Below are 18967 nucleotides of genomic sequence, written 5' to 3'. Positions count from 1 at the left end.
CTTAATGACACTATTCCACTGCACTGTTACTCCAAGTTATCTAGTGGGCAGTCAATTAACACTTGTTGTAGTTAAATGTCCAACTCTGCTTTTCTTACAAGTAATGTATCTGTAGGTACATTAACATTCATAACATTAAAGCACAAATACAAAAAGTAATCTTTGTAAACAGTTCTCATGTCATACCAAATACTCAATACAGAATGTTCAATGAAGCATTCAAGTCACCGCTGTTACGACAAACCACCTTACAACTCAAATACATACTCGTTAGCCAAACATATTCTACGAAATATAAGAGCTGCCAGTGCAAAAGTCAGGAGGACAATCAGAACAGTTGATCCAGTGTGGTTCATGTTGACTCTGGGCTGCTGTACCCGATTAAAGTCAGTTGAAGATGGAGGCCGTCTCTGACTCTGCTGCTGGGCACGGCGCTGCCGAGGACTCATAGACGTGTTAGTGGACACAGGAGGAGTATGCTCTTGACCGGCTGCTGCACTGCTGTTCTGGGTTTCAGGCTAAAAAGGAAACACAGAGAGTTGTGAGGCAAGACACTGCATAAGATCAGCAAGGCACAAAATCATTAGGACTAAAATGTATACTTCAGATAATTGTTAATACTTGAAAGCCTGGTAATACATGTCGCTAGTAATTACAAGATTGTTATAGACATCATTTAGTCCAAACACTGTCTTGAGAAGTCTATTTCAAGCTGCAAATTAGCAGTTTTGAGGACTTTCTTCTTTTAAAGGAAGAAAGTCTGTCAAACAGTACTTGAATTCTAGATTGTTTCCAAATCAAGAGATTTCAAATATCTTTGTCTACAATTTTCTTAACTCTCTGCAGTTCAAGAGATCTTTAATAATCCTCCAGATCAGTCTCTGAGGATTTGTATTGTCACCTATACTGAAAGGGAAACAACTTGAGAGAAGTCCAGAGAACTGTAATTAAGCACTGCTGCACTGCTTACTGTGGACAGCTGGGTCCAAAACTGTTCTCGTCATCACCAACAACGCTGGAAAAACAAAACAAAAATCCTACATATTTTTGTATGTAGGTAGCAGGAATTACTGAGTACCGTACTTGTGCGTGCACATACCTACTGCCCTCTACTGGTCAAACACTGGTGTGCCATTATATGTAGTGAACAAGAGACATTGGCAATCGATGTTCAGCTCAGGGAGAGTATTATTTAATGAAAACAACTTTCCAGTTTGCAAGGTTGAAACTATGGGTTCCAACATTCCACCACCATAATCCTCCTTGCAATACTAAAAGGCTCATGCTTCTGACATTTTAATATTACAAATAGTGACATAGCACAGTTGTTGGAAATAAAACATTTTGCCAAGGTTCTGTTTTGAAGTGTTTAGAAAATACTAAGTCTGACAAAAAGTTATTAATTTGAAGTCATCCTTTGACTTCTCAGAATAGTTTGCAGGTATTCCCTGCAACTGTTTTCCAGAGTTAGCTTTCTCCCCCCTCCCATCTTCTGAAAGATTATCATTACAGCAGGTAAAACTAGAATCATGGACATTTCGTATTTACTTCCAAGCAAAAGCCTTTTAACAGACACAATATCCACAACCCTGAGTTCTGTTTTGGCCAGCTACTATATCCACAAAAGACATCCTTTCCACATGGCCAGAGAGGGAATGTCCTCAACTGTGTACCAGACCTATTGTGACTCTTTGGCCACATATTCTGCATGTAAGAGAAGAAATCCAAATTTTCACCTAGTCAGTATTTAACTAGCCCAGGGAAGAGACTTTCCTTTCCTACCTCCTCATCATGTTTATCGTCAGCTAGAAGCACTGATGTAATTACTCGCCACATTTGACAACTTGCCTGTTTACATGGGTTTCTTGCCTAAGCAAGCATGCAGCTTGGGTAGCTTCAAAGAAAAATGTTATTTTATCAGCAGAGACAGCCAAGAACAACACCATGAGCAGCTTGCCATGATTTCCACTACACTGCAGGAGAAAGTCATCCTGCTTCATACTGAACCCACTTGGAAGCTTCTCATGCCAAGGAAAATAAAGACTTAGGGAAACCGAGCCTTTGACAAATGAAGTTCCTAGATTCATCTATGCTCCCATCTTTCAGAAGGGGAGAGGGAGAGAAGTTCATTCAGGAAGCAAAAACTACAAAATTCAGCGGGCAGAACGCTGTTATTCTTAAAGCAGCTTTAGAAAAACGAATAAAAAAAGGGGTCTAGAAATATCCCTGATCCTTCACACTTACTAACAAAATTAGCACTGGCTGTCACACACCTTGGTTTCTTCCCAAACTTTTAAATTTAAAAATAAACCAGAAAGGCTCTGTTCTGAATGACACATCGTGCCATACACTGACATGAATGAAACTGTGATTCAAGAGAAACCTCACTGGCAATCGCAAGGCTTGAAATTCTTTTTTGGAGGCAATTATACATATGCATCAGGACTGCAGAAGACTGACTGCCTCACGCAAAGCTGAGCTAACCCACTGCTTTGGGATTCCCAACATAACCAATAACAAAGTATTAGCAGACATGCAGAAGCAAGTTAGATAAAGAAGGAGTGATCATTGCCTGATATAAATTTGGGACAAGATGCTAGTGTATCTTAAATCATAAGAATCACAGAACGGTTGAGGCTGGAAGGGATCACTGGAAGTCATCTAGTCCAACCTCCCTGCTCAAGCAAGGACACCTACAGCACATTACTCGTGTCCAGACAGCTCTTGAGTATCTCCAGGGAAGGAGACTCCACAACCTCTCTGGGCAACCTATTCCAATACTCTGACACCCTCACAGTAAAGAAATTCTTCCTCGTGTTCAGGTAGAACTTTCTGTGTTTTAGTTTATGCCCACTGCCTCTTGTCCTAAAACCTGGCACCATTGACAAGGGTCTGGCCCATGCCCATAATATATATATTTAGGTAAAGATTTTTTTGTTTGAAGACTTAATTGTTAAGAATCCCCAAATGTACAGAATCCCCAAAATTGGCAGATGAGCTGTATTATATGTTAAAAGAATCAAACAAAATCACAATCTTCTTGTCTTCACTTAGGGCAAGTTTTTAAATTCTCCTTAAGCAAAAAGGTTGAGATTTGAGATTTTTAGACTAACACAAAACCTCACACGACAACTTCCAACCAATTTTAAGTAATTTTCTGCCAAACTATACTGAAAATGTTGGTGATGAGGGCTTAACAGACTAAAAATAAAACCAATGTAGTCCGAGCTACATTGTAGTCACCTTTAGCATCTGATCTTTACAGTCAGTGAATATGCACTTAATGTGTCACAGTATTTCTGCAGCTTCTGAAACTGTTAGGACTGGTAGTAAACTTTGCTTCAGGGACATCGAGTTTGATGAGTAAGGCTAGTTCAATAAAATGAACATATATTAGATTTAACAAAAAGTTCTACTGTATAACAAAACACAAGTAAGGAAATCTACTCAATGTTCAGCAGCCTACTGAAGAATGGTAGCATTCACTCCATCATTGATGTCTGCAGGCCATTATTTTAAAAATTTTTATTAGAATGGTGGTAGTATTAAATAATCACCTTAGAATGGATGTTTTAAAAATACAGAAACTCTAGGAACTCAGAACCATATAAATCCTCTGGGTTACAGAAGCCTCTTTCAGTTATAGTCACGATCTCAGAGAGATACAGAAATAAGACAGAAGGACCAATGAAATACTTGTTTGTCTGTGTAACTTCCAACTGAAGAACAGCTGAAGTTTGACACAGCATGTCTTAACAGCTGACAAGAAAAATATCTTGAATTCATCAATCAAACAAACCAAAGTTGGGCTACGTACTCCTGAGTGCCAAGACATTTAAAATTGTTGCTGCAGTATTAGGAAACTTAAGATACAGCTTGATAGTGATAAAAGGAAATACTTTTCCCACAATATTTCATTCGGAACAGATCATTAAAAATAAAGGCTTCTATAAATCTCATGCATCAGAACATAGCCTCATTTTCTTACAGAAAGGTCCCTCATCAGTTCAAGATCAGCTGACTTCAGTTACACTGTTTATTTCATCACTCCTCATTATTACGCTTCAGCCAGCCAGTACATTAGTGCAGGACACTGCTACAGTATGTTGTTTAATAACAAGTGTTTTGAGGTTTAACGTATTCCCAGGTTACCAGAAAAAAAGTTTAACCACAGTTTTTAGCTCATAACTTTCTAATTCTTACCAATTATCAGCTTTATTCATCAACTATAACCACCAAGGTGGGACATTATTCCACACCAATACACAAAATGTAGGTTGCAACAGGGTGGTAGGATTCAACATTGAGTCTACCTCTGCCCTTTTTGTTCTCAAAGGGAATAAATTTTAAGTTCACAAGAGCAAATTTTCTACAGTAGCTTTTAATTAAAACACACATTTGTAGAGTAAGTGGTAAACACTTTATCCAAGAAAAAATAGTTTTGATGTTGCCCGCATCCAACACTTGAAACTTAGTAAGGCAGAATTAGGTATTTACACAAGAACTAACCCAATAAACCTGATTTTACACATGCAAGAAGCCAAGCTGAGTAGAAAGAATCTGCGGTTTGCATAGATACTCTTTCATGCCTCTGGCCCCCTATTTTGAGAAGAGTTCTATTTACTTTCATATGAATAAGAACACAAAAATAGATTGTCCAAATTCTTTGAAGTAGTCTCTCTTGTTACACAATTCTTTATTCCACAGGGTGGCTTTAAGTTTTCACTCCCCAATGGCTCTAGAAAATACCTAACACCCAAAATGTGGCAGCTTAGAAACACAGGTATTGCTTCAAACTCAAATTAACAGTCATGAGTGTAATGATCTGCCCCCTTAAAACACGCATCCACTTTTCATCATTTCCAGTTTATCCCATTTAAATATCTTTACATAAATTTACATGCTTAAATGTCTCATTTCACTTGGGACTGTTCTGCTGAAAATTAAGTTAATCTTTAATTATTAAATCTGCATAATTGATTAAGAGACATTTTTTAGAAATTGAATTAAAAAAATAAAAAACTCACTCTCTTTCCTCAAGCAGATGCCAGCAATGCCTTGGTATTTTGGTTAGTTCTACTATATTAGCCAGGATTTGTAATAAGAAGAATAAAATAAAATGGTTTATTAAATCCTGAACAATCTGGAAAAATCCTTATTGTAGGAAAAAAAGTACGCTATTAGCATGTTTATATTTCTACATAGCTAGAAAATATGCTGCAAACATGCAACAGATGGTCTGACGTTATTTGACGTGGTTTGTTTTTTAACCGATCTGCAGCCCCATCCTCTCTAAAAAAGACAGCTTAGCTGGGATTTGCCTGCAATTTAGCAGTGAATTTAGATTGCATTTGCCACAGTCATAACAGCAGCTGCCTTGGCCCACTACCAGACCTTGGTCACTCCCAAAGCTTTATGTAAGCCCTACACCTAGCAATATTAAACTATAAGTGTCATACTTCAAATGGTAAGAATATTTTAGATTCACTTAAGAGGTTATAAAAAACAGGAAGATATTCTTAATTAATATTTAAATGCTACAAATTATCACTGAAATATTTTTTGCCTCTCGCTAAGAATTCTAGTCTAAAATCTTGTATTATGCAGATGGTAAACTGTAGTGCTTCAGACACTATAATATTTTAACAAACTGTTAACCCATACATTAAAGGAACTACTGGGAACAAGAATTGGTAAAAGAGCATTATTTATTGCTTTAGTTTAAGAGAAGGAAGCAAAGAGATCACTATTTCTAAAAGTGATTCAGCATACTACTTGCTAAAGTTTACACATACAAAAGCATGTAAAATTCTAAAAGAAAGAAGTACAACCTACATATTCTTAATAAAGCCTCCAATCAAATTAATAGTACCAACTGCATGTCCAGACTATGCCAGAACTTGCAGAGACAAAGCTCAAAGACGGACCATACCGTTGCACTTGCTGGATCCTGGAATGCTCTAGCTGCACCACCCTGCTGGGGCTCATGTGAAGCGGCAGAGTGGTTCAATCCTGACACGTTTGAGGGTCCAGCATCAGACTTCCTGGATGAACTGACTTCTGCCTACAAGGAGTACACATGTAGGCTTCAGAAACAAGATCAAAATTGCTCCAAAAAGGTTTGGCTTATTTTGGAAAGTGTATTTTAACATATAGAGAATATGAGACTTACTGAAATGTAATAATCAAGTACACCAACTGTATTTCAATTACACACCCACAGGATTACGAAATTCTCTCTAGAAATAAGACTATAGATGCACAAGCATAAGTTCCAGTAACAATTTTGTTTCCATGTAACAGGTATAACATTCAAAAAGCACAAAGATGTATAGAGTGAAAAAGAATATTCTTTAGCAGATCCAGGACAACACTATGCTAGAAGTAACACCATTTTTTAAACCTTCTGTTTCTCGTGTCTCTAAATGAATGCTGACTATTACTGTTACAAGTGAACTAACACAGCCTGTCTTTCGGCAGGGCTAATTAGTCTCTGGTAAGCGCTAACTTAATGTGCCTACACTGGTTCCAGTACTGCAGTTGCCTCACAGCCAGAGTGGGCATACATGCAGGGCACTACACTGTGTCAGGCACACGTGCCTCAATTTCCAGTATTTAAATTTCAGCAAAATCAGAGCAAAAGAGAAAATGAAACAAAACCAAAACCCAAGTCCTGTAATACTGCTTTTGTGCACATTTATAAAATGTCTAATAAGCATCAATTCCCAGAATTTACGTTTCATGCTTTTGGAAATTTGATGCAAGAGATCAGCAGTGACATGTAGAGGATCATGAAGAAACCTCTTGTTAAAACAATATATACACATGCAATAATCCCTTAGGAACAGAAAAGGACATAGCATCATAGTTCTCAACTGAAACACTTTTAAATTTATACATTAAAAATTCATGACCAGATCAATTTTTATCAGCAAAGATGTCACCTTCAAGTCATGTATCTGATTCTCAATTTGTGATAAAGATGACAATTCCAAATCTAACACCTGTCTTCAAATGCAGGTAAGTAATGGTAGTAGTAGTAAGAAATACAAACAGTGTATTAGAAACCAACCAGTTATGGTGATAACAAGCTGATAAGATCACAATATAGTAATATTCTTTCATGATTCTATTTCGTGTGAAATTAATACACATCAAGAAACAGGGAATTTATCTCAAGAGAAGCCAAAAAATATGCCACTGAATGAACCCGAATATTAATTTAAGTTTTAAACACACAATCTGACAACAATGCTTTACTTTTCCACTTCACTATTCTAACACTAACATGGGATAAGAAAAGTTATGATTCAAATATGGACCAGAAATGTAATGACACAGGATCTCTAGATGTCACCTGGTCCAACTCCCTCATCAAAATAGAGTCATGTTTAGCCATCTCCAAAGCTGGAGATTCCACAGCTTCTCTGAATAGATCCAGCATCTGACAAGCTGCAGGGTGAATTTTCCTTTCCCATATCTAGTTGTATATTCCCTCCCTGGAACCTGTGACCACTGCTTTTCATGCTTCTGCTTTTTCCAAGAGTTCAATCTCTCTAAAGCACATACACTCCAAAATGTTCATTTGATTTATTTTCGCTTATGAAAGTACTAAGTCTAGTGTGCCAGACTGAATCCGGACTAAAATCCAAGAAAATAGAGCACCAGAAAGTTCCCAAAACTGAGTATCTGTTTTTGTCACCCAGTCTCTATTTTCTCCAGCCTTTACCTGTGCTTCCAGAAAACTTGGAGACAACACAGTCATCAAGGGGAAAAAAAAATAAAAAATTCATATATTTAAATGTAATAACAAGGGTAAGTGGAGAATTAATGTCATGGCAAAATGTGCCTTGTGATGGCAACACATAGGTAAACCACGTTGTTTTACATATCTTATTAGACATCTACCTTCCCTTTTTTGCTTTTAAGTGGAGTGGAGCACCCAAAGTGCAGAAAACAATTTGCAAGTCAATGTAAAGCTGATTTGAAAAAAGTTATTTTCTATTAATTTTTTATTATTATTTGGACTCTTCATTAGGGACTGTAGTGGTAGGACAAGGGGTAATGGGTTTAAACTTCAACAGGGGAACTTTAGGTTAGATATAAGGAAGAAGTTCTTCACAGTGAGGGTGGTGAGGCACTGGAATAGGTTGCCCAAAGAAGTTGTGAATGCTTCAACCCTGGAGGCGTTTAAGGCCAGGCTGGACAGAGCCTTGGGCGACATAGTTTAGTGTGTGGTGTCCCTGCTCATGGCAGGGGGGTTGGAAATAGATGATCTTAAGGTCCTTTCCAACCCTAACTCTTCTGTGATTCTATGATTCTATGATTAAAACAGGAACAAAGCTGAAGGCTCACAGAAGCAGGAAAACTATAATGAGGAAATGTGTTTTGTTATTTTTTCTGCTGAATTTCATGTGTCTTCCTCAATAATACACATGGGTTTTTTTAAAAAGTTATTATTTTGCTTAAATGTGAAATGATTTCTCACAATCTCAGGATCATCTACCAAAGTTAGGAAATCTCTTCTTCACTAGCAGTGATTGCTAGTATGTTTGCTAGTACAGAGGTGCTCTCAAATTATACACCCAACCAGCTATCTGATGTTAAAACTTACCCCATAAATTGACAGGGAATATATCCAAATGATTCAAACCTTTTGTAGTCCAGCTAGTAATTCATACTAGTTTACCACAAACACATCAAATGAATGCCTCAGCCTAACATCAAATAAACAAAAAATAATAAAGTCAAGCAAAGCAGAGAAGTAGGAAGCTTAAAAGAACCCAATCCCTAAAAATTAATTTGAGAAAGGGACAGAAGGTACAACCAGAGGACAGAACTGTTTCACCTTGTGAAAGCCCCACAATGGATTGTAAAAGGCTGTAGAAATCTGAGGCTTTTGTTCATTTTTCCTTTGCTTCATGCTTGTAACAAGGATGTGGAATTAAATATGTGGATACATGGAATATACCAATATTCTTTAGAGATTGATGTCTCTAAGTCTTTCATTTTAAAATTGAAAAGGGTGCGAAATGTAAGAGTTCTTCCTAAAAAAAAAAAAAAAAACAAAACAAAAAAACAACAAACCAAAAAACTAACCCCCCCCCAAAAAAGCAACAGGGAGAGAGAGAGAGAAGTATATACTCTGATATTTCTACAATTTCTGTGATGAAGATTAACAGTTCTTAACCCTTTTAACAGCTCTTAACACCTTTTTAACAGTTTTTAACCCTTATGTATTGTGGGAAAAGCCAGGAGCAGGCAGTCCACTGCTTTTCCAGGTATCTCAACTTTAAAACTCTGTTTCCTCATCTCTGAGAATATTTTTGAGATGTTTTGAGATGTTGTTATCATAAGCATTATTATATACAGACCCAACTACGTCAACATGTCTAGATGTGAGATCGCACAGAAATATGCAGGTCCTGCAAAACTGGCAGTAATGCTCAGTAAGAGGCAATCTTTACTCTCACGGCACACAGGGAAAAAAAAAGTACTCTTTAGGACATTGTTAGGAGAGCATTCGTGATAGAAGGGAACATATTAGCACCCCTGACCTTAGTCAGTACCTATCCTGCACCAGTGCCACATTGTGATAATATATTTCACTGCAGTTCCCTGCCCTCATGCACAGCAGTCTTCCTTAGTGGCCAATTTAAGAGTTTAGTGGAAAACCCAGTGCAAAACAACCCTGTGCATGCAAGACATGCAATTTTCTAAGGCATGTATATGACTGAACAAACCTTACTTTCAGTGAAACACAAGCTATAGAACACATTTTTGGGTAACAGCAACTTCCATACCAGAGTTCAACTTTCAGTATCTTCAGCTGCAGAGTAGTTCAAAAGAATTTGCAATCATTTTTCAGTAGGAATATGTTTTATTCCTTCCATAAGCCAAAAGAAGAAAAAAAAAAAAAAATCACAAAGGAAAAAAAAAATTAGTTTAGCTTTGCCCAAAGTTTCCTAATACTTTTATGATAACACTAGTTCTGGAGAATTTAATCAAGTTATTAGTGACTGAAAACAAGGAAGTAAAAGTGACATAGGCAGTTCTAACCACAGTGCTCACCACTGAAATTAAAACTAATCAATCAGTGCTTGAGATGCACAATTTATTAATTGATACATTGCATCAGATCCACTTCTATTTTTCTCTTTCAGACTGTCCTAAAAAAACAGATTTCCATAGAGTGACTGATGAAGATTTATGAAATGATGAATGTTTCTGCAAGTTACAAGGCTTTTTCTCAATTTTTTATTAGTTTTTATTCTATACAACAAAGATAAAAGTTTAAAACAGTGACTTCACCTTGAAGCTAATTTGTCTGGCAAGTTCTTTAGCTTCCTTGTCCGCCTGGCTTGTCACTCTTCCGGATGTTAGTGGTAAGAGGGCTGTCTTCATAGATGTGCCACACATTTCACAACAGAAGTCTTGTGACCTGGCCACAAATGACACAGCTCAGAATAGTGTTCTCATAATGTTCTTGTGTGCTTGTTTGAACAAACTATTTGCAAAACAACCCACAGAAAGACAAGTGGTGTCAAGAGTAGTTGCTTAAAAGCACTTCCCCCTCCCCAAATCAGATTATCATGGAAAAATAACTTTAAGAACTGTATCTATACATATCCCCTCATGTCATTTAGAAAAATATTCGACATTTACTTATATATTGTCATTATCCATACTTTATTAATAATCTGTTACCATTTTAAAACTTACTTTGTATCTGCAGCAAATTAAAACCGTGAATTATCAAGATCTACCTATTATCACAAATATTAAATCTAACCCAGGAGCTTGCACTTCAAACCCAGGAATTTCAGTTTCCTCAAGAGCATCACCTGTCCTCTCTTGCACACATAATCTGTTCATAGGGCACACTGCAGACAGGTCTCCAAGCCAATGAGAAACCACACAAACTTGATAGAACAGTATCAAAACCAACCCACTAAACTCTACCTCTCAGCAGGATTTATTAGCTTTGACTCAGTGCCATGCTAACAGGGAAGCTGCAGCTTCTGACTGGCTCTGAGTACAGGCAGAATAAGCTCACATGTGCCTGCAAAATAAGGTATGGTTACAGTCGCTTCAGAATACAGTCACTTTGCTTACAAGATCGGGATATGGTCTTTCAAATACCTTCTCCTCCTCAGGTGGGAAAAGGAGAAAGACCAAATACCTCACAGGTCTAAGATTTAATTTAAGGATAATCACAGAATAGTTGAGGTGAGGAGTGACCTCTGGAGATCATTTAGTCCAGTCTCCTTGCTCAAAGTGAGGTCAAGCAAAATACACTGCTCAGGCCTGTTTCCACTTGTATTTTTAATACCTCCAAGGACAGAGACTCCACCACCTCTCTGGGCAACCTGTGCTTTGACCATCTCCACAGTAAAAAAATGTGTTTTCTTGCACTGATTGAATTTTGTGGTTTCTGTTTGTGACCTTTGTCTCTTATCTCGTCTTGTCTCTGGATGCCACTCAGAAGAGTCTGGCTCTGCCTTCTCTACATGTTGCTTTCAGATATTTGCACAGATGGATGAGACCCCCTAAGCCTCCTCTTCCCCAGGCTGAATGCTCCCAGCCTTCCTAGCCTCTCCTGATATGAAACATGTTCCAGCTCCTCAATCACTTTCCTGGAACTCCACTGGATTAGCTCCAGTAAATCCATATCTTTCTTGTACCCTGGCCTGGACCCAGCCCCAGCCAGGACCCAGCACTCAAGATATCTCACCGGTTCTGAATACAGAGGAAAGACCACATCCTTCTACCTGCTGGCAATGCTCATCTTAATGCAGCCCACGATACCATTAGCCTTCTCTGCAGCAAGGGCACATTACTGCCTCATGACCAGCTTGGTAACCACCAGGACCCCCAGATCCCCCCTTCCAAGCTCCTTTCCAGCTGATCAGTTGGTCTTATTCCTCCCCAGGGGCAGAACTTTGCTCTTTTCTTCATTGAAGTTGAGATTCCTCCAGCCAGTTGAAATTCCTCTGGATGGCAGCACAGCCTTCTGGTGTATCAACCACTCCTCCCAGATTTGTATCATCTGCAAACCTGAGGGTGCTCTCTTCCCCATCAGCCACATCACTAATGACACTGGCCTCAGTATCGACCCCTGGAGCACACCAGCAGTGACTGGCCTGCAGCTGGATTTTGTGCTGCTTATCACAATCCTTTGAGCTAGGCAGTTCAGCCAGGTCTTAATCCACTTTACTGTCCCCACTTACCTAGGCTGTACTTCATGAGTTTCTTCTCTAAGAGGATGATAAGGAAGGCAACACCAGAAGCCCTTGTGCACTAAGTCAGTAATTTCATCATAGTCACAAATCTCATTTTATTTCCTAAAATTCATTCAGAAGCAGTCGCTTCAGATTGTTTTGCTGTTGTTGTATTATTATTGCCTTAAGGGATATGATGCATCGTCTTGGTTGTTTTCTCCCCCACTTACACTTACTATCAATTTCAACATACTCATTTTCCCTCCATGCTGCAATTACCACTGTATCACAATGTTAATTACATCTCTAAGCCTGATTTTCAGATGAACCTCTAGCTTGATCACACAATGCTGGAAGGAACACAGCTCTCTCAAAGTACTATGTTTGACCCCAAGTTCAGAGTTCGCACAATGTTCAGAAAAAAAAAATAAATATATATATATACACAGAAGGCAGAAAACTTTTTTTTAATATTTGGAATAAATGCAAGAGAACAGACTGAAGTGACTTACTTCCTACTCAGTGCTTACCCCTAAAAGAAAATACATATATACGTACGTACAGTAATGAACTTACTACTTACTTCTTTGCAAGAGCTCTTCTTTCTTCTGGTGTGTAATCTAGAGATCCTATTGCTCCTTCACCTTTGGTTGGCATAAATCCAATAATGGCTAGTAAAGCTGTTCTTACTAAAATGGGAAAATAGAGATACAAACAAGATTGGAGAAACAACTGATATGTCATCTCACCCCACACTCAATGCAGAAAAGTCACAGTTCTGCCTGCAAAACTTCATTTTGTCCAAGGGAGTAATGTGAATTCCATACAAGCACCACTAGGGGTTTTTTGGTACATAGCAATTAATTTTTTAAACTTCACATTATATATGAAACACTTTATTCTTCCATCAACCAACACAGAAAAGAAAAATTGTCACAAAAATACTGCATCAATATAAACATTAGAATTCCAGACTTTAAAAATGGGTTCTGAAGAAAAAATGGTAAGACAGAATTAAAATGTAAGCTGGGGGAGAGGAGGGGACAAAGAGAAAAGGAGGATTCATAAGGTGCTTTTTTTTTTTTTTTGGTGCATTTTCTTCTATTAGACATGAATTCTGCAATTTAGTGCTCACAAGCTAGGTGGTTTTCTTCTATGCAATGTACCACAGAATTTGTTCCTTTTATGTCATCATGCCAGGGTTTACTGAAGTACTAATAATAGCTCATAACAGAACTGTCATCCAAACCATCTCTGACAACATCTGTACTTCAATTTTGTTTTACATAGTCACGAAATTTAAGAATTCAAGATACCTTGCGAGCACATTTAGTAAATAAGTATTACATGAAAATAAGTACCACAAAATAGAGATAGGATGTTTATACCCCCTACTTAGAAGACAGTATTTCCTACTCTTTAAAAAAACCATAAGAGACTTCACAAAAGTTGAAGAGTGGTTTGAAAGAAAATTCCTAAGATCTTGTCAACATATTTTAAACATGCAACTGATATCCAAACTAACTGATGTACTGTACTCAGCAAAACCAAAATTAGATAAACACAGAAATATTGCCTTGGATGAACTGTGCCAACTCTCCATTTCTATAACAATGAAATGTAAAAAAAAGCCAAACGTAGAAACATTCAGTTATTCTGAACTCAGACAACGTGTCTTTCCTCTTGAGGCTTTCCTCTGAAGTACAGCATCAGAATTAAAAGCTGACCACACTTGCCCCATCAAAATTCAAGCGGGTTTTAGTAATTATTCAAAAAGGGTGTAATTAGGATTGAAATTATAAGAAAAATTAAAACAAAACAAAAAAAAACCAAACCACACAACAAAACAAAAGAATATTTTAAGTAATCTGAGAATTCTTAATGCTTGTGAATCCAAGTAAATAAGAGCTTACCATCCCCCTCAGTTTCTCAGCCTTTTCACCCCACTTTCATTTAATACCATTCCCAAATCCTCTTACGTCACTCCTTCATGACTTGAATACTCCCACACTTTCACTCCCTCAAAATCCATCTCGTTTTCCACTATAAACATTCTTTGTGAGGTTTTTTCAGTTTAAAGATCTAGTTGCTTGTGTTGAGGTTAACATCTTCCAAATAAGTGTTACTTACTACTCCATGAAGGCTGCCATGTTTCAGGATGATGCCCTGAGATGCTTAAACAAATTTTCTTCCCCACTTCAAACCTGCCATTGGCCTTCAAAGGAAGAAGAAAGACATAGTAAAACATGCTGGAAGTTAGCTCTTGGGTTTTTGTACAAGTTGTAAAAATCATGATTAAACAAGTCTATATGCAAACAATACTTGATGATTACATTACTGCCAACCTCACAAAACTGGCATTCAGCTTTCTGAACAAAGTCTGCCATCTGCCTCTATTTGTGCATGAAGAAACCCTTAACTGGTACCTCACGTGTCCCAGTGCGACATGGTAGCTTGCCTGTTGCTCCTGTAACCCACATACAACATACAGAGAGCCTAAAAAGCTACAGCTCTATGAATCCAGGTGCAAATGTGGGCCTTTGCCCCAAAGTATAGGTCTGCCTTCCTACATGTGACCAATGTCTCCAACAGAGACCAAGCAGGTCCATAGAGAGAACAGAAGGTTAGACACCCACATCAGCAATGTCATTACTTCTGAAGAAAACTTATGTTTATTAGGTGCAAAGTTACATGCAATTACAGAATACCAAAGTCAGCCTGAAAGACTTCTGGTCATAAATTGGCAGCATTAACTGTACTATGCCACCTTTCTTATAAAAACTACCTTAAATTCCAAGAATCTCCCTCTCAGACAGCTACAGTTAAACTAATGATGTAAAAAGGAAAAAACAGTAAACAGGCTTACCGTCAGCAAAATAATGCTGGGTGGTTTCATGGGATATTCAGGTGGTAGTACTATTCGCCCGTGGTAAATCCCTCCATCAAAATCTGAATCTGGAGGGCCTCTAACAGTAAAGTGCCATTCAAAAAGATTATCCTAAAACACCCCCACCAAAGGGAGAAGACAAAAAAAAAGAAAAAAGACAGACAAGTGTATCAAAGAAGTAGACAACTAAACACCATTTTCTTGAACAAGGACAGATTAAAGAAACAGCGCACAGCCTAAGTTTTAAGAAATCAAAATCAAATCAAGAGTAAGACAACCAACACAGTACTAAGATTCTGGTTAAGAGGATAAAATATTGTAGGTTTCTGGTAATTTGCTTACACAATGGCTTTCTTGAAACCCCCAAATTCATTATTCAAGCTCTTCATTCTAGTTGTGTTAATTATGACAAGAGTTTTATTACCCGATGGGTGGAAAAGAGAGTCAACTAAGAGAAAACTAGGTCTTTGCCCCAGTGAATAATAATTTCTGGGAAACTGAGGGAGACCTATTCAAGAAAGAACATTAACAATAGTCTCTCCAAAGTTCCTTCCATGCCCAAGTCAGCACAGGGACTTGACTAACACCCCCGAGTTCCTATCCTCTTCTGCTTCTCCATAAACGATTTTGAAACAGCTACTGTGCCTTACTGCACAACAGGTACACTTTGAAATTGTTCATATTATTTCCACTGGACATGCAACTAACTTCTCTTTGAGCATTATTTCTCTGGAGTTTTGTGTTTTGCTTCGTGTATCAGATCTCATGCTGCCCACAGTGAGTATTTACAAGCAGAACAACTCCTACTGTTAGGACAGGAGTGCAAATGAGGCTTGCTGTCAGTGAATGAGATCTCTCAACTAACACTGAACACTGCTATCACAGGGCTGTGACTGCCAAGCTAGTTAGAATCTTTTCAGGGATGGGAGGTGTCAGCATTTCCCACATTTCCTTTCATCTGCTGCTGTTCTCTTCCCAGCAAGTCATTGTTCTAACCCAGAAATAAGACCTTCATGTAAGTTACAAGTAGTAGCATGAATTAAACCTTACATTTCTCCACAGGAAAGGGAAAACCAAGATGCAGTCAAAAACCAGTCAATAACAAAGTACATTCCGTAGCACCTATTTTCCATAAGCATATTAAGTGTGCTATGCATTTCTATGAACAGTTAAATCAAACCCCAAACTGAATACCACAGAACACTGCCTTTTTTATTATTACAGGGAAATTAGAAGGGGTTTCTGCTTAAGCAAAAGCTAAAAAGCCACCAGTCTGGTGGCAGACTCAGGAAGCGGGAGGTAGAATAAACGTACTGAAACTGCAATAAAATTACTCAGATGCAGCGTAAAACTTATTATGTACTTTCACCAACAACCTGGAACTACAATACCATTCAAGTGGAATTCTGCTGCTAATTTCCATCATAGGAAAAGAATAGCTGAATCAATGTTAAAAGGTCTGTTAATATTTAAATAAGTACATTTTAAATACATATGCACACAGAGAACTTAGCCTAATTACAAGCTCTTTCAAACACATAAACAAACCTCCAAAGGCTGTGCATGATAATGATCTGTAGGATCCTTCAGTTCTGCAGCCTCCTTCATCAAACGTTTGACAGCTGAAAAAGAGGAAGTTTAAAACATGAAAATGAAGAAAAAAAATTTATATGCATTGCATACAAAAACACATAAACAGTTCTTGAAGAGCTCATTTCAGCTAACTCATATTTTCCAGCACATACCAGCTTCTGCACTGGAGTTACAATCCAAGACACAATACAAACTACTCACACTGAATAAATCTTAAGTGAGTTACACAAGCAGAAAGTTATGGAACATATGTTGCATGGTCACAGAGTTTCTCAACAATGAACACTGGAGCTAAAGTAGTTTTATATTTACTGACACTCAGAGAAAGGTTTGTACCCAGCTTACCAGCGTAAGAGTGAGCACGGGATCTTTGTCAGTGCACACTGGATTTGTCTCAAAAGAAACAGCCTTTTTACCACATAGCTCCAAGGCTGTACCCTGGGTGCTGAGTGCCAGCAGCTGGCAGGCAGAAATAGAATCAAGAGTTTGCACTAAGAAGTAAGAGAGAAGCAACCAGGTGGGGACAACCAGCAAGTGGGCTCCTGTTAAGCAGAATTTCAAATGGAAGCAGTTTAAAGTATGTATTTTTGTAACATATTTTTGTATTTAATTGACAGTGATACTGTATGTGTTTTTCCATATCATTAGCTTATTATCAAGAAGCCAGACTACAGATACCTTAAACCATCATAAAATGCTGAAAGAATATGAAATATTCCACTCTCAAAGCACGAAATACAGCAAAATACACAACTTAGCTTTAGTGTAACAGAAATAACTTGCTTATAAGAAGTTTTCAGTATTAAGCAACCTAGGGTATCTTAAGAAAAAGCACAAGTCTATGAAGAAAGGCTGGAGAATAGAAGGCTCCGGGGAGACTTTACTGGAGCCTTTCCATACTTATGAGAGGCTTCTAAGACAGAAAAGAGACTTTTTACTACAGCCTGTAGTGACAGGACAAGGGGCAAGGGGCAATGGTTTTAAACTGAAAGAGCGTAGGTTTAGGTTAGACATTAGGAAGAAGTTCTTCCCTGTGAGAGTGCTGAGACACTGGCACAGGTTGCCCAGAGAACCTGTGGCTGCCCCATCCCTGGCAGTGTTCAAGGCCAGGCTGGATGGGGCTTGGAGCAACCTGGTCTGGTGGAAGGTGAACCCGCCCATGGCAGGGGATTGGAACCGGATGAGCTTTAAAGGTCCTCCCAGCCCAAACCATTCTGATTCTGTTTCCAGACTGCTGAAAAATGTCAGCTGAGAGGATGCAAAGAACAGTCTGAACCAATGAAAGTTCATTCTGAGAATGTGTGATCCAGTGAAGAGATCATGAAACTGTTCCTTCTTAAAGCATAGCTGCAGCATTCACAAACACAGCCCCTTCTTTGGCTAGTGAAAACTGCAACAGATTAAAAACCAACCCAAACCCACCACAATTCACAAAGTCTGCCTGCAACAAGTACATGACATTCTTTTCTAAACTTCATTAAAAAGAGCTTTGATGCAAAATATGGTATTTCAACCCACTTAAAATCACACTGAGTCATCTGAGTAAACATTCAGCAATGGCAACTCTGGGGGAAAAAAAAAAAAAAAAAAAGAAGAACGGTTTGGGGCCATTCAAAACTACAAACTGCCAATGAAGTCAGAAAGTATCACTAATTCAGCCAAAACAAATTTCAAATCACGACATTCTATTTTTCAAAGCCAGGTTTTAGAGGCAAAATAATCTAGGTATTTTTTATGCGGCATGACAGTCAGCATGAAAAATAACCATGCTCAAATCCTACTTCTTATTAAAGTTTACCTTAAGCTATCCTGACATTTCTGTTTACACAACTGCTTCTCTTGGATAACAGCAGTAAAGATGAGGTAGGTGACACTGAGACAAAGTTAGGAGGTCTAACTTCAGCAAGGCTCAAGCCCCTAATACTTCATCACATGAAGAGACAGCATTTTGTGCACACAAAGATGTCTGCAGGATCATCAGTGAAACAAATTCATATTTAAGTGATATGGGTTGTGTGTTACAGCATTTTCCTCAAATGGATACCAACCAATCCATTCTACCAATTCTCAGTTCTTCCGTTTGAAAAAGGACATATTAAACCAAGGAGCCCCAACCAGCTGGCATAAAGCTGGAGATCTCCTATAATCTTTCCAAGCTGGCTTATCTGATCTGCAATAAAAAGGAATAAAACAACCTGACAACTTTTACTGTTTCAGCAAATGCTTTCCGCTTTTTTCTTTTTTTAAATGGCTGTTATTTCTTCTC

At 38.1% G+C, this 18967-nt stretch overlaps 1 protein-coding gene across 1 annotated transcript; it reads right to left on the bottom strand.

Annotated features, from left to right (window-relative positions):
- Nucleotides 1–159: 159 nt before the first annotated feature.
- On the bottom strand, nt 160–16727 carry UBE2J1 (ubiquitin-conjugating enzyme E2, J1). Its single transcript, XM_010011453.1, has 7 exons — nt 16657–16727; nt 15088–15219; nt 14352–14436; nt 12805–12910; nt 10312–10441; nt 5933–6064; nt 160–518 (listed from the first exon to the last, which is right to left on the bottom strand). Exons 1-7 carry the CDS (start codon nt 16714–16716, stop codon nt 249–251), a joined length of 915 nt encoding a protein of 304 aa, XP_010009755.1. The 5' UTR covers nt 16717–16727; the 3' UTR covers nt 160–248.
- Between the last annotated feature and the right edge of the window lie 2240 nt (nt 16728–18967).

Source organism: Nestor notabilis, unplaced genomic scaffold (genome assembly GCF_000696875.1).
Source record: "Nestor notabilis isolate BGI_N333 unplaced genomic scaffold, ASM69687v1 scaffold93, whole genome shotgun sequence".
Lineage (NCBI taxonomy): Eukaryota > Metazoa > Chordata > Aves > Psittaciformes > Psittacidae > Nestor > Nestor notabilis.
The sequence above is the reverse complement of the archived record's forward strand: the minus strand, read 5'-3'. Positions and strand labels throughout refer to the sequence as shown.

Coding starts and splice junctions, on each gene's coding strand:
- UBE2J1 (XM_010011453.1), bottom strand. CDS start 16,716: ATGAAGGAGGCTGCAGAACTGAAGGATCCTACAGATCATTATCATGCA. Junction 15,220..16,656: donor ATCATGCACAGCCTTTGGAG/GTTTGTTTATGT, acceptor GGGGTGTTTTAG/GATAATCTTTTTGAATGGCA. Junction 14,437..15,087: donor CCAGCATTATTTTGCTGACG/GTAAGCCTGTTT, acceptor CTTCCTTTGAAG/GCCAATGGCAGGTTTGAAGT.